General features: G+C 36.4%; 1 protein-coding gene across 5 annotated transcripts in view; it reads right to left on the reverse strand.

Moving 5' to 3' along the window:
* Positions 1-13,762, reverse strand: part of EML5 (EMAP like 5) — a 179,158-nt gene that overhangs the window by 25,122 nt on the left and 140,274 nt on the right. For 4 of the 5 annotated variants that reach the window (XM_060620490.3, XM_078447924.2, XM_078447925.2 and 1 more), the window contains 4 exons: positions 13,327-13,453; positions 3,792-3,870; positions 2,475-2,604; positions 309-407 (listed from right to left, as the gene is read on the reverse strand). In XM_060620490.3, coding sequence (XP_060476473.2) covers positions 309-407; positions 2,475-2,604; positions 3,792-3,870; positions 13,327-13,453 — 435 coding nt within the window. The remainder of the gene's footprint in view (positions 1-308; positions 408-2,474; positions 2,605-3,791; positions 3,871-13,326; positions 13,454-13,762) is intronic. The other variant, XM_060620495.3, reaches the window with a different exon arrangement.

Consider the following 13,762-nt stretch of genomic DNA (forward strand, 5'->3'; position numbering starts at 1 on the left):
GAGACAAGAGCATGAGCGAGGGAGGGGCAGACAGAGAAGGAGACACAGAATCTGAAGCAGGCTCCTGGCTCTGAACTGTCAGCACAGAGCCTGATGCGGGGCTCGAACCCACAAACCATGAGATCATGACCTGAGCCAAAGTCAGATGCTCAAACGACTGAGCCACCCAGGCGCCCCTAGGTATGTGTTTTATATACAAACGTATTTTCAACAATACCCAAATATATATATTTTTTTCCCTAGGATACTGAATTAATTTGAACAATACAATTACTTAAACTGTTTCTTTTTAAAATACAGAAACATACCTACTTGGCCCGTTGCCACTACGTTGATAAATTTGGGGTGCTGATTTACAGTGAGGCACAGTATATCATCATTATGTTCCTGATAAAAACTCTGAGTCCCTATAAAAAAAAAATTGAGAAAACCTTAAGACATAACAGCCAAATGCACTTATCTAGAACAATAAAAAATTGCTCTGTTTAACTTAATACGTATTTTTTGAGAACTGAATGTGCACGTTATCATGAGGATGGAAAAATAACCCAAATCTTTAAAGGGATAGAGTCCTGAAAGTTAACATGAGGTTAAAGACATCAAGCACCACAAGAGAGTGAAGGGGCCTGCTCTGGGAATTCATAGCAGAAAAGATTCTTCTTATCATGGGCATATGGCACTCTTGGACTGACAAGACAGATTTTGTTAAAGTGAAGGTGGGTGGGGAAGGGCAATCTAGGTAGAGGAATACTTTAAGCAAAGGTACAAAGACAGGAAAGTACTAAGTATGCATGTATATGGTTCATTTGGCTGAAATGTACGGTCAAGGATAAATGTGAGAGATATGGTTGGAAAGGCAAATTGGAACTAGAATGATAGAGGATTTTGAATGCCAACCTATTAAATTTCATATTTATTATGTAGTCAGTGGGGAGGTACTGAAGAATTCTGATCAAAGAAGGTATGTGATTTACCTAATAGGACTTACAGCGAAGAGACCTTAGACCTGTGATCATGCAAGACGTACTAAAGGTGGGTTTGCCTAAGTACAGTGGCGAGGTGGGAAATGAGGTCAGGAGGATAGGGCGTAGGTTGGGTCCAGATTACAGAGGACCCAGGGTGATTACAGGGTGATCTAGTCCACCCACACTACATCATCCAAAAGTGAAGCAACACAAAACAATTTAACAATGACATTTACCAGATCTAATACTTTAAAACTTCTCTTCAAAGTGAAATGTGCTTCATACTTCCCAGGGCTGACAGTTTAGTGAGAACAACAAACAAGCAAGTATATGTGCTATTGGCTAAGTTTGAAGATCAGCTAATAGGGCAAAACTTCCTAGACTGTGAACACAGCAATGTATCCCAAACTAGAGAGGACAAATAATGAGAAGTGGAGAGGTACCCAGTCTCCCTTCTGCCCTCTCTCTCTATACCCCATCAGTAGAAAACTGATTAAGGACAAATCATAAAATTAAAGAAAATTACAAGGATAAACATGAAAGTGTATTTACACATTCCTTTCTAGATCATCTTTTCTTATTCTATTTTCTTTGGTGAAGCCTCAATTAAAGAGGATTATCTATTTTTTAAATGGCCAAAATTATTAAATCAAAAATCACCACTGATTTCTGTGTGATCTTGGTGAATCCTTTTCTTTAGGAAACCAAAATAGGACAATCATATTAATGATTAATACTGAGGAGACACGGGGGATTAGGACTCACATAAGCCATTCTTTGCCTGTTCGGAATGAACCATCAGAGGAAAAAGCCAGAAATGTTTGGGCCAAAAAGTCTCTAATTTTACTTCCGACTTTCAGACTTTACGAGGTTTATAATTACACATAAGAAAATTCAAACTTAAATAATGAATGTCACTAGGAGGATTATGATGTCATTCATCATCAGATGATGCTATGAGAATTTATTTGCTTTTCAGCAATCCAATCAGTTAAATTAACATCAAGAAGTATTTTCTCACCTTGAATAAAACAAAAGTATCAACACAGCAGAGACAGAGGGAAGCAGCCTTCTCACTATCTTCCTTGGCTTTCTGAGGCCTCAGTAAGAACACTGCCCACTTCACCCTACTCTCCAGCAACCACTCACCCAACATGCTACTTTTAATCACTACCTATCAGAGACAACCACCAATCCATCGATTTCATGTTAAGGTTATGGGGAAATAAAGTTAGAAATGGTTTCATTATAAAACATGATTTCAACATACAGTAAGCCTTCACTTCTAATAGAGACCTAGGAGCACTTTGCATTATGAAATCTTTTTCTGCTATATCATACTCTCTTAAGACTGTAAATTTGGTTACTTGAAATATTACTAGAAAATTCAATAGTATGAATAACATTCTGGACTCATGTAATTTATTTGTAGTTTTAACAAAAATTTTAAGATTATAAGTAACAAAATTCTAAATAAAAAGTGGGAGATGGAGAATTGGGGTCTCCTACCGGTAGCAACGTTGTGCAGAATTCCAATGGATGCAGTGTGATAAATTATATCATCACCATCATTTAAATAATGAACGTTATTCCTACAGTCTCTTCCTCGATAGCCAAAAACAAGCTCCAACACAAGGTCCTATAACAATAAAACCATTATATAATTCCTTATGTCTAAATGTTCACCATTATTTTTGTATACAGCACTGGTATCTTCAGTCAAAATGGAGGATGCATTTTGATGCTTTACAATCTTTGAATACAAAATTTAGACCTGCTTTGGGCAGCTGAAACACTCCATACTTTTCTACATATATAAAAAGGAAAAGGGAATCACAAGGTCATCTGATTTGAAAAATTTTAGTTGTTAGGAGTTCATGTGTTAAACACTGAGATACTTATGTCCAAAAGAATATTTCGATTTGCGTTGTTAGTAAAAATATGTAATCTGCACATATAACTCAGGATACATTATGTCCAAGTGACATACTTTTGAGGAGCCAAATAGTACATCAGACACTGGTACAGAAAACTAAGTACATCATCTATGATAACTCATGCTAAAGTTCTAGCACATAATTCTGCCACTGAAAATGTCCGTTTTTTTTGACTTTGTGAGGCTTCCCAGGGGGGAGGAGTACAACAATCATTGTCCTGCAGATTTACGCCTCATTTTTGACCTGATTCAGCACAGTTTGCTTGTGGCTACTGATACTGGAATTAATTAAATGTCTGGGAGAGCTTTCCTTCTTGCTCAATTATTGTGGAAAGTTTCTTTGTTTGGAAGTAGAGCCTTCAAAGGACCCTTCAATGAACCCAGTGAATGTATCACATGAAGGACAAACTTTGACTTCTAAATTCAAAACACTAAGCTTAAGACACTGCTAAGGCACCTGTGATTCTATAAGCCATAGGTCATTCACATATATTTACATTTAGAAGTTTTTTGAGAGACAGTTCAATTCAGAATATTATTCACGGAAGACTAAAAAAAAAAAGACAAATAAAAAATAAAAAGAAATGAAGGATATCAATCCAAAACTCAGACTTGACAGTTAACAATTAGTTTTTACAACCAAACAAAAAAGATTACTCAGAGGCACCTGGCTGGCTTGGTCAGTAGAACATGCGACTCAATCTGAGGGACTGAACCCCACCTTGGGTGTAGAGATTACTTAAAAATGAAATCTTAAAAAAAGATTATTCAATATATTTATTTTCTTACAAACTAATGACAACACTTGGCTGTCTTACAAGAAGGAAATAGAATGAATTCTGAATACATTTTAAAGCACAAGGTAACACAGGGGAGTGGGTTCTCCTTACCTCTATGGGTCTCTTTTTCTTGCCAACATTATTTGTCTGGAGTTTTTCTGGCCTTGGTGGGGCTCTGCTCACGGGGGGCCTGAAATGGGAAAGTGGGAATGAGGAAAGGCATCCATCACTGTGCACCTTCACTGAGCCTCCCTCACCCGCCCTCCAAAGAGAGATATCTGACATGCCTTCACAAAAACGAACCCCATCTGTGTTCCTCACTATACTGTGGCCTCTTTACATCTTCTAAGGCAGGAAGGTGGAAAGAAGATATGAGAGCTTTTATTCATTTTAACTTCTTTGATGTATGTTTCATAATGTAAATAATACATTAACAGAAGAACAGACTATTTATAAATATACAAATATTAGTTTAATGGCTCAAAAACTTTTTGTTGGAATGCATTATAACAAAGCCTGAGTCACTGCTCTAAAGTTTCTATCACAGTACTGTGCACATGGCAGGTATCTGATACATTCTTCTTGAATTTTGAAAACATTTCTGTGAACTTTCTATACTGTTGGCAACATAAATCATGTCCGAATTCAAATTTGTACTCGTTACTTACTCTCCTCCAGGCCCTTTACCTTTCCTTCTTCCTCAAGTCTACAGTAAGGTTAATGGCATCACCATCAGTTAGTCAAGCAAACATTTTATAGTTACATAGCACTACAAACCATACAACACTCTGTAAAAGATAATTACTATTACTATGGCCTTCAACTCTTTCTCTTCTCCATTCTATTTACTAAACACTCATCAACTTCACTTTTGGAGGAGCTCTCATATCTAGGCCCTTCCTCTCTGTTTCTACTACTAGTTTAGGATCTTTTTTATAATATCCCATTAGGTGTACAGAGTTCCCATTGTGAATTTAAACGTGGAGGCTCTTAAAATGCCTAGGTATAAACTTAACCCAACAGGTAAAGTACTTGCACTCTGAAAACCCATAAAACACTGATGAAAGAAACTGAAGATGACACAAACAAATGGAAAGATATTCCATACTCATGGATTGAAAGCATTAATATTGTTTAAGTGTCCATGCTACCCAAAGCAATCTACAGATTCAATGCAATTCCTATCAAAATACCAACAGTATTTTTCACAAAACTGGAACCAATACTAAAATTTGTATGGAACCACAAAAGACTGCAAATAGCCTAAAGCAATCTTGAGAAAGAAAAAAAAAGATCCAGAGGTATCACAATCCCAGATTTCAAGCTATGTTACAAAGCTATAGTAATCAAAACAGTATGGTACTGGCACAAAAACAGACACACAGATCAATGGAATAGGACAAAGAACCCAGAAATAAACCTATGGTTATATGGTTAATTAATCTATGACAAAGGATGCAAAAATATACAATGGGGAAAAGACAGTTTTTCAGTAAATGGTCCTGGGAAAACCAGACAGTTAGATGTAAAAGAACTGGATCAATTTTTAACTAATTTCCCTGACATCAGCTATAACAACACTTTTCTAGATGGTCTCCTAAGGCATGGGAAACAAAAGCAAAAATAAACTGGGGACTACACCAAAATAAAAAGCTTTTGCACAGCAAAAGGAACCATCAACAAAACAGAAAGGCAACTTACTGAATGGGAGAAGACATCTGCAAATGATATATCTGATAAAGGGTTAGTATCTAAAATATATAAAGAGCTTCTATAACTCAATACAAAAAAAAAAAAAAAAAAAAAAACCTGATTAAAAAATGGGCAGAGGCCCTGAATAGATATTTCTCTAAAGAAGACAGATGACCGACAGATACATAAAAAGATGTTCAACATCACTAATCACCAGGGAAATGCAAATCAAACCCCCAATATCACGTTACACTTGTTAGAACAGCTAAAGCAAAAAAGACAAGAAATAACAAGTGTTGACAAGGGTATGTAGAAAAAAGAACCTTCGTGCATTGTTGGTGGGAAATGTAAATTGATACAGCCACTGTGGAAAATAGTATGGAGGTTCCTCAAAAAATTAAAAATAGAAATATCATACGATCCAACAATTCCACTCTTGGATATTTATCCCCCCTCCAAAATGAATACATTAATTCAAAAAGATATATGCACTCCTATGTTTACTGCAGCATTATTTATAATGGCCAAGATACGGAAGCGACCTAAATGTCCATTGGTAGACAAATGGATAAGACAGGTGTGCGCGCACGCGCGCACACACACACACACACACACACACACACACACACACCATGGACTATTACACAGCCATTAAAAAGGATGAGATATTGTTTGTGACAATGTGGATGGACATAGAGGGTATTATGCTAAGTGAAATAAATCAGACAAAGACAAATACCATATGATTTCCCTCATATGTGGAATATTAAAAAAAAAAAAAAACAAATGAATCAGCAAACAAAAGGCATAATGGGACTTATAAATACAGATAACACTGACGGTTTCCAGAGGGGAGATATGGGGATGGGAAAAATGGGTGAAGGGTAGGGGGAGATACAGCCTTCCCATTATGGAATGAATAAGTCACAAGAATAAAAGGCGCAACATAAGGAATGCAGTGAATGATATTGTAATAACAATGTATGGGGACAGATGGTAGCTGTACTTGTAGTGAGCAGAGCATAGTGTATAAACTTGCCAAATCACTATGTTGCACACCTGAAACTAAAGTAACACTGTGTGCCAACTATACCCAAATAAAAAAACAAAAACAAAACTGGGGAGGCTCTTTTCCTAAATTTGTGTGTTTAATTTAAAAAACCCACCTCATTTGGTTTATTTTTATCCCAGATAACCATTAGTTAAATATTTAATAATCTGAACACTGGATACAAATCAATCATGCTATCAACTCCCCTTTCCAAATTTTAAGTTAGTATTCAATTTGTAACAACTAAATCAGAAAATGATACAAACTGACTTTCCCGTAGGAAAAAAATCCAACATGTGTGATAAAGAGTATAAATTTAAAGGCTAACAACAGATTTATATTTTCACAATTTCCAGGTTACACATCTATAAAAGTAAATGAAATGTTCTATCATGAACACGCAATACAAAAGAAGTACATACGTTCATATGTAACGTAAAGTAGAATGCAGAAGTACAGAAACTGTGGTTGGTGACATGAAAATTACATGCACAAAGAACTTTTCAAATTACTGCAGAAATTTTGGTTTTGAACCTTTTTCATGTACTTTTTTGGATGTCCATAAGTAATAAATAGAGTTCAACTTGAAGTATTTAACATTTGAAAAGCTTCTCTTAGGGACCATTTTTTTTTTTAATTTTTAAAAATTTTATTTATTTACTTTTACTTAGGACCATTTTAAAGAATAATAGCAGGCTTGGCTTTTCTTCCAAGTCAGTTTTGTTGGTGAGCTTCATTTGGTGTTACCATCTGACAGCTTTAATTGTAATCCAAACAACAAACAGGTAATTTTGATCTACATAAGCCTCTGTAACAATTAAGCATATCTTAATTTTTTCAAGTAATTTATATAATTACTGTTTAAATAAAGCTATACAACTTATGAAATTATACAAGTTGAACAAATAAAGTTTTGGTAAAGCAGTTATTTATGTAGCAGAAATCCAGTAATTAAGATGCTGCTCATTTCAGGGATACTTATTTCAAAGGGGAAAAGCATGGAAAACTGTTAACACCAAGCAACACAGCTCATTAATGGTAAATATGAAAGATGATAAAAATACATAATTAGGTCTCGTAAAATATAGCAAAGAGAGGGGATTACCTGGAACCTCTTTTCAGCAGCAGATGAAAAAGGGAAAAGATTACAACACAAATTTGAATTTAAAACACTAGTAAAAATACTTCTGTACTAAATATTTTTACAAGTTTAATGCAGACCATACTGCATGTATTAAAGGCCTATTGTTATTTATTACTGCATATTAGAAAAGCTCCAGTTACTCCATGAATGGCAGGAAAAATAGGAAGGAAGTGAAAACAGAAAAATGGGCATTGAACATGTTCTGTGTTGTAAATATTAAAGCTTACCATTCATATTTTTCTACAGTGAACTCTGAATTTCAAACAAAACACTGATGCTTATTTTTATTCTTAAGAATGGGCACTAAAATGTTAACCAACTTAAAAGGCTGGTAGCACTGGGGAGCTATTAAGGAAATTGTCTAAGGAGGTGAAGTAGGTCCTCCTGACCCAAGGGGGTGTCCCAGTCAGCCAGTCCAAACCAGCGGGCAATGTGAGTTACTCAAGATCATGCTAGATTTAGGCTTTTTCTAGTAAAGGAGATAACTTAAAAAAAAAATCCCTTTAATAATATGATCACCAAAACAGAACTGAAAGAGATCACAAAAGTCATCTCATCCATCCTCCTACTGAAACCAGGGAGTCTTCACATGTCTAGAATATCTCTTTGTAGCACCGATGACAAACGGTCATCTAAACTCTGCATGGAAACTGCTCATGAAAGGAAGGTCACTTCTCCCTTCCATTAACACCCAAGACAACAACTGTATCTCCACTTAGCTTTGTTTTGAAACAAGTAACTTCCACTGTAAACTGTCAGCGTCCCTTTAAAATGCAGAGATCAGTCCTGAATAAGTTACTTCAGATCTGAGACTAGATCTGAATGTTTTATTTCTGCTAAGATAGTGTGGGGCTTTGTAGAAGTTACATCACACTCTAGACTTCTATCTTTGCCCTCACGTTTTTTTTTTTTAATTAGAGAGAGCATGAGCAGGGGAGAGAGAGCCTGAGTTGGGGAGAAGGGCAGAGGAGGGGGGAGAGAGGGGGGGAGAGAGGGGGGGAGAGGAGGGGGGAGAGGGGGGGGAGAGAGAGGGAAGGGGGGGGAGAGAGGGAGAGAGGGAGGCTGACTCTTAAGTAGGCTCCATGGTTAGTGTGGAGCCTGATGCAGGGCTCGATCTTATGACCCTAGGACTGTGACCTGAGCCAAAATCAAGAGTCAGACATTCAATGGACTGAGCCACCCAGGTGCCCCCCACACATGACTCATTTAAAACAAATAATGAAGTTTTGCTGTCTACCAAAGAAGTTAAGGAGTGCCTAATACCTGAGTTTCTGCACAATCTGGTCTCAAATCTATTTTTTTCATCCTTATCTCCCAGCATTTTCCTAATGGTACCTTTTTTTACTTCTAAAATAGACTGGTTTTTTCCACACAGTCCTGTTTCAGAAACTGCCTGAAGACATTTTCATCTCACTAAAAGGGAGTTGTAAAAGTGTTCCAGAGAGTCCTTTTGTGCACATACCATTTTTTTTTTTAATTTTTAAAAAAAAATTTTTTTTTTCAACGTTTTTTATTTATTTTTGGGACAGAGAGAGACAGAGCATGAACGGGGGAGGGGCAGAGAGAGAGGGAGACACAGAATCGGAAGCAGGCTCCAGGCTCCGAGCCATCAGCCCAGAGCCTGACGCGGGGCTCGAACTCACGGACCGCGAGATCGTGACCTGGCTGAAGTCGGACGCTTAACCGACTGCGCCACCCAGGCACCCCAAGTGCACATACCATTTTATTAAACATACAGATATCATCACTGCCCTATGTTAATATTTTTAAATGAATGTATAAATATACATTAAACAAAACTAACAGGTCTATAAATTGAATAGTTTGTCACTGATAAATATGTGTGGTTAACTATTTTTATGAGCCTCCGACACTTACAGAGAAACAAACTATCTGCACTTTGTGAATAGTCATGTGTAAAACCAAATGACCATCAAGAAGAACCTCAGCAACACCCACATCCTACACATACAAATGCAATTTTTCTGTAGGATTTATTTCACTTTATAATTTTCTTGACAAATGTAGTTCAATGTTTTATAGGGAAAAAAAATCAATACCTGAAAATACTATAAAGATCAAAACAGAACAAAGAATAAATAATGGAATATAATATTTTATTTAATAAAACACTTACCTTACTACCCCCTGCCTTTGAAAGGAGCAAGAGGAAAAAAAGAAACACTGATGATGAATAATTGATGGAAACTGATGGTTAAAAGGTAGCAGTTAAGTAAACAGAAGAAAGGAAACATCAATACAATTCTAAAGAAACACAAAAATGCCTAAATTTTATGCTACACTGTTTGGAACACTTTTATTAAAAAATATTGAAAATTTGACTGATGACTACTTTAAATATACAAGATTTGCTACAAAAAGTAAAACATAAAATTATTAAAGTTATTTAGGAGAAAAGGCCCTGTAAAAGTATGGACCAAGTAGAGTAGTTATCAACTGTCATCAGAAACATTTTCTTAAGTGGATATTTGACAAGTATTTGTTTTAACTGTTTATAGTTAAATGTTTTGTTTCTTATTTGATAACAATAATATATTTTATTTAAAATACAAAAACAATTATATAGACATTATCTCACAAATATATACAAAATTGGCAAAAGAAATGTCTTCCTTTTTTCTCCTTTGATTCTCTCATTTTATGAAAACGAAGGCTCCTAACTAGGAGTCATTTCTGTCTTTGGCCTTGGCATTTTCAAAAGAATTCAGCAGAGTTGAAATTATAAAACAAACTAAGAACAAATGCAAAACAATTCAAAAATAATTTTGAAAAATTTAGCTGTAAAAGGAAAAAGCTAACAGCAAAGATTATGAAGTGTCAAATATTTTTTTTCATTTTTTAAAAAGTATATTTATTTTGAGAGACAGCATGAACAGGGGAGGGACAGAGAGAGAGAGAGACAGGGAGAGAAAGAATCCCAAGCAGGTTCCTCACTGTCAACGCAGAGCCTGATGCGGGGCTTGATCTAATTGTGAGATTATGACCGTCAAAATCAAGAGTCAGATGCTTGACCCACTGAGCCACCAGGCACCCATCAAGCATTTTTCATGAGCAGTAAAATCCTTACATCTGTCAGAACTTGGGTCACTTTATTAATAAAGGAGAAATTTTAAATGTTTTACCATGAACGATGGGCTACATCATTAAAATTAGGTCACATTTTCTAATATACCTAATTTATCTGATAAATGATAGTATTTTTACTAAAAATCAATATAATAAATAAAAAAGATTTATGGGAAGGTCTAGAGTTCCTTCCTCCTTATAGTACACTCTTTACTTTTCATTACCTGTAAAATATAATTTCAGAAATATTAAACACTGTACTGCACAAATCCTCATTAGGAACATCTACATTTGCACAATTCTATGTATTTCTCTAATTAATGGATTATACAGGCATTGTTCATTGCTTTGTGGATATTTAGTTTCAGGGAGTGTTTTAGTACTAACCAGGTATCTTCCTCAGGTGATTCTATATTTCATTCCCAGGGAGGGGTGGTGAAGACTTACTACCTAAATTCTTTATATACATTATTTTTCATTTTATAAAATACTCTAGGGGCGCCTGGGTGGCTCAGTCGGTTAAGCATCCAACTTCAGCTCAGGTCAGGATCTCACAGTCCAGTCTGTGGGTTTGAGCCCCGCATCAGGCTCTGTGCTGACAGCTCAGAGCCTAGAGCCTGCTTCAGATTCTGTCTCCCTCTCTTTCTGCCCCTCCCTTGCTCATGCTCTGTCTCTCTCTGTCTCAAAAGTAAATAAAAACATTAAAAAAAATTTTTTAAATACTTTATAAGTTAGTGATTTTTTAAAAAAATTTTAATTTTTATTTATTTATTTATTTATTTATTTGTTTGTTTGTTTGTTTATTTATTTTTGAGAGAGACAGAGCACGAGCGAGGGAGGTGCAGGGAGGGAGGGAGACACAGAATATGAAGCAGGTTCCAGGCTCCCAGCTGTCAGCACAGAGCTCCATCAGGGGCTTGAACACATGAACCATGAGATCATGACCTGAGCCGAAGTCGGACACTCAACCAACTCAGTCACCCAGAAGCCCCAAACCTATCTCTAATTTAATACTGTGCCTCTTTATATGTGATGACAAAATGGATACTCACCATGTTGTCCCCCATCCATAAGGGACGCCAATGCAATTATCTGAGAATTCATCAGCAAATGGGCACCTGGAAAAGGTGCTGTGGAGGCATGACTGAACACCTCCCAAGAACTTCCGCGGGAACTTTGCGGCTCGTCAGTTCAGAGATCTCTAGCTCCCCCCTCTCCATCAGTAACATGCCCCTCATCCTCCCATCCTTCTCCCTGAACATCAGCTGCAGTGCAAGCTCAAACCCTTCTGCCAATGCTTTCTGGTCATTTCTATCCAGCTGAGCCCCAGGGGCCTTCAGCACTACCCTCACTGACTAGACATTTACTCGAATTTTCTACAAATTCTGTCCAATGTGAGTGAACTCCCTTGTCATTTTAACTTCTCCCTCAAACATTCTTACCAACTTCTCATAACAGTTTTCCTCAACACAGTTTTCGACAGAAGACGACACTGCTGTTCCCACCTCCTACTCCTCCTTGGTTCCTCACTGCAGTTTCTGGATAATTTTTCCTTTATCATTTCTTAAAAACTTCACTTTTGAAATCCATGTCATTCGTTGATCCATATACCTCTTCACAGTTCTCCATATTCCCTAATGATTATTATGTTCACAATCCCTCTCTTGACCTGTCCTCTAACTCAGAGACTTTATTAAAAAATTCTCTCTCCTCATAAAATTGCTGTGTGCACAGCCTTTATTTTTGGTTTGCTGCTTCCAGACAAAGACCAGTAATTCCCATTCTCTAATGGGACGCTACTTCCACTTGCCTTCTGGAAATTTTTTAATTTTTTTTTTTAACACTAAAAAATTTTTGTAATGTTTATTTTTGAGACAGAGACAGACAGAGCACAAGCCGGGGAGGGGCAGAGAGAGAGGGAGACACAGAATCTGAAGCAGGCTCCAGGCTCTGAGCTGTCAGCACAAACCGCGAGATCATGACTTGAGCTGAAGTCAGATGCTTATGCTTAATTGACTGAGCCACCCAGATACCCCAGAAAAAAATTTTTAAATAATGATTTTCTATGCTTGATTAAAGATGCATGGATAAAAACGCCTTTTCAAACTTTAATCCTACCTCTGCTCATGTGCTTCCTAAAACATACTTGGTATTGGATTCAATTTTTATTATCTCCTACAATCCCCTCACATATATTAATAGAAGTTAGCAAATAATATTCTTTTAATCATATAGACTTTATATATTCCCTACACTATTGGCAAGAGACAGTGACATCACTAAAAAGTATTTAAGAACAAATATATTTTCTAAGAGGTGCTGGGAGCTGTAAAATGCAAGAGTACCACTGTTAACTTAGTTTTTGCAAAAATTCAAACAGTAAATTCAATTTTTTACAAATTTTTTTAATGTTTATTTATTTTTGAGAGACAGAGAGAGACAGAGCGTGAGCAGAGGAGGGGCAGAGAGAGAGAGGGAGACCCAGAATCTGAAGCAGGCTCCAGGCTCTGAGCTGTCAGCAGAGCCTGACGCGGGACTTGAGCTCATGAGCCGTGAGATCATGACCTGAGCCAAAGTTGGAAGTTCAACCATTTGAGCCACCCAGGTGCCCCTAAATTCAATTTTCAAAACCAATATATTTTTCTTCATCTAGTTTTAAATTTGACTGTTACCTCTCATCAACTGAGGGTTCCTTCTGTTGCAAATGAGGCTTGACTCCAAACATTGGGCGAATATTTGTTGATAAGGCTCTAATGGTGTAACTGATTTCATTCTCTCTTGTAACATCACTGTCATAACCTGCCATCAAAACATAAGAATTATTCTCTAAGTTACAACTGAGGAGCCCTATTATGATCTTATACATTGGATTCAAGGATGTTCAACAGTATAAAATAAGTTAAATAAACTGTGTTATAGTCAAATTATGAAATAATATACAGCCAATAAAAAATGATGTAGAATTTTTAATGATACGTGACAAATGTTTTTGAAATATTACTAAGAAATAATATTAGCCTACAAAACATAAATTCAACATAATATCATTTTTGTTAAAAAACAGAATGCCTCAACATATTAACAAAAGTTACCTCTGAGTGGTCAAAT

This window comes from Panthera onca, chromosome B3, assembly GCF_046562875.1.
Source record: "Panthera onca isolate mPanOnc1 chromosome B3, mPanOnc1 haplotype 2, whole genome shotgun sequence".
NCBI classification, from domain to species: domain Eukaryota; kingdom Metazoa; phylum Chordata; class Mammalia; order Carnivora; family Felidae; genus Panthera; species Panthera onca.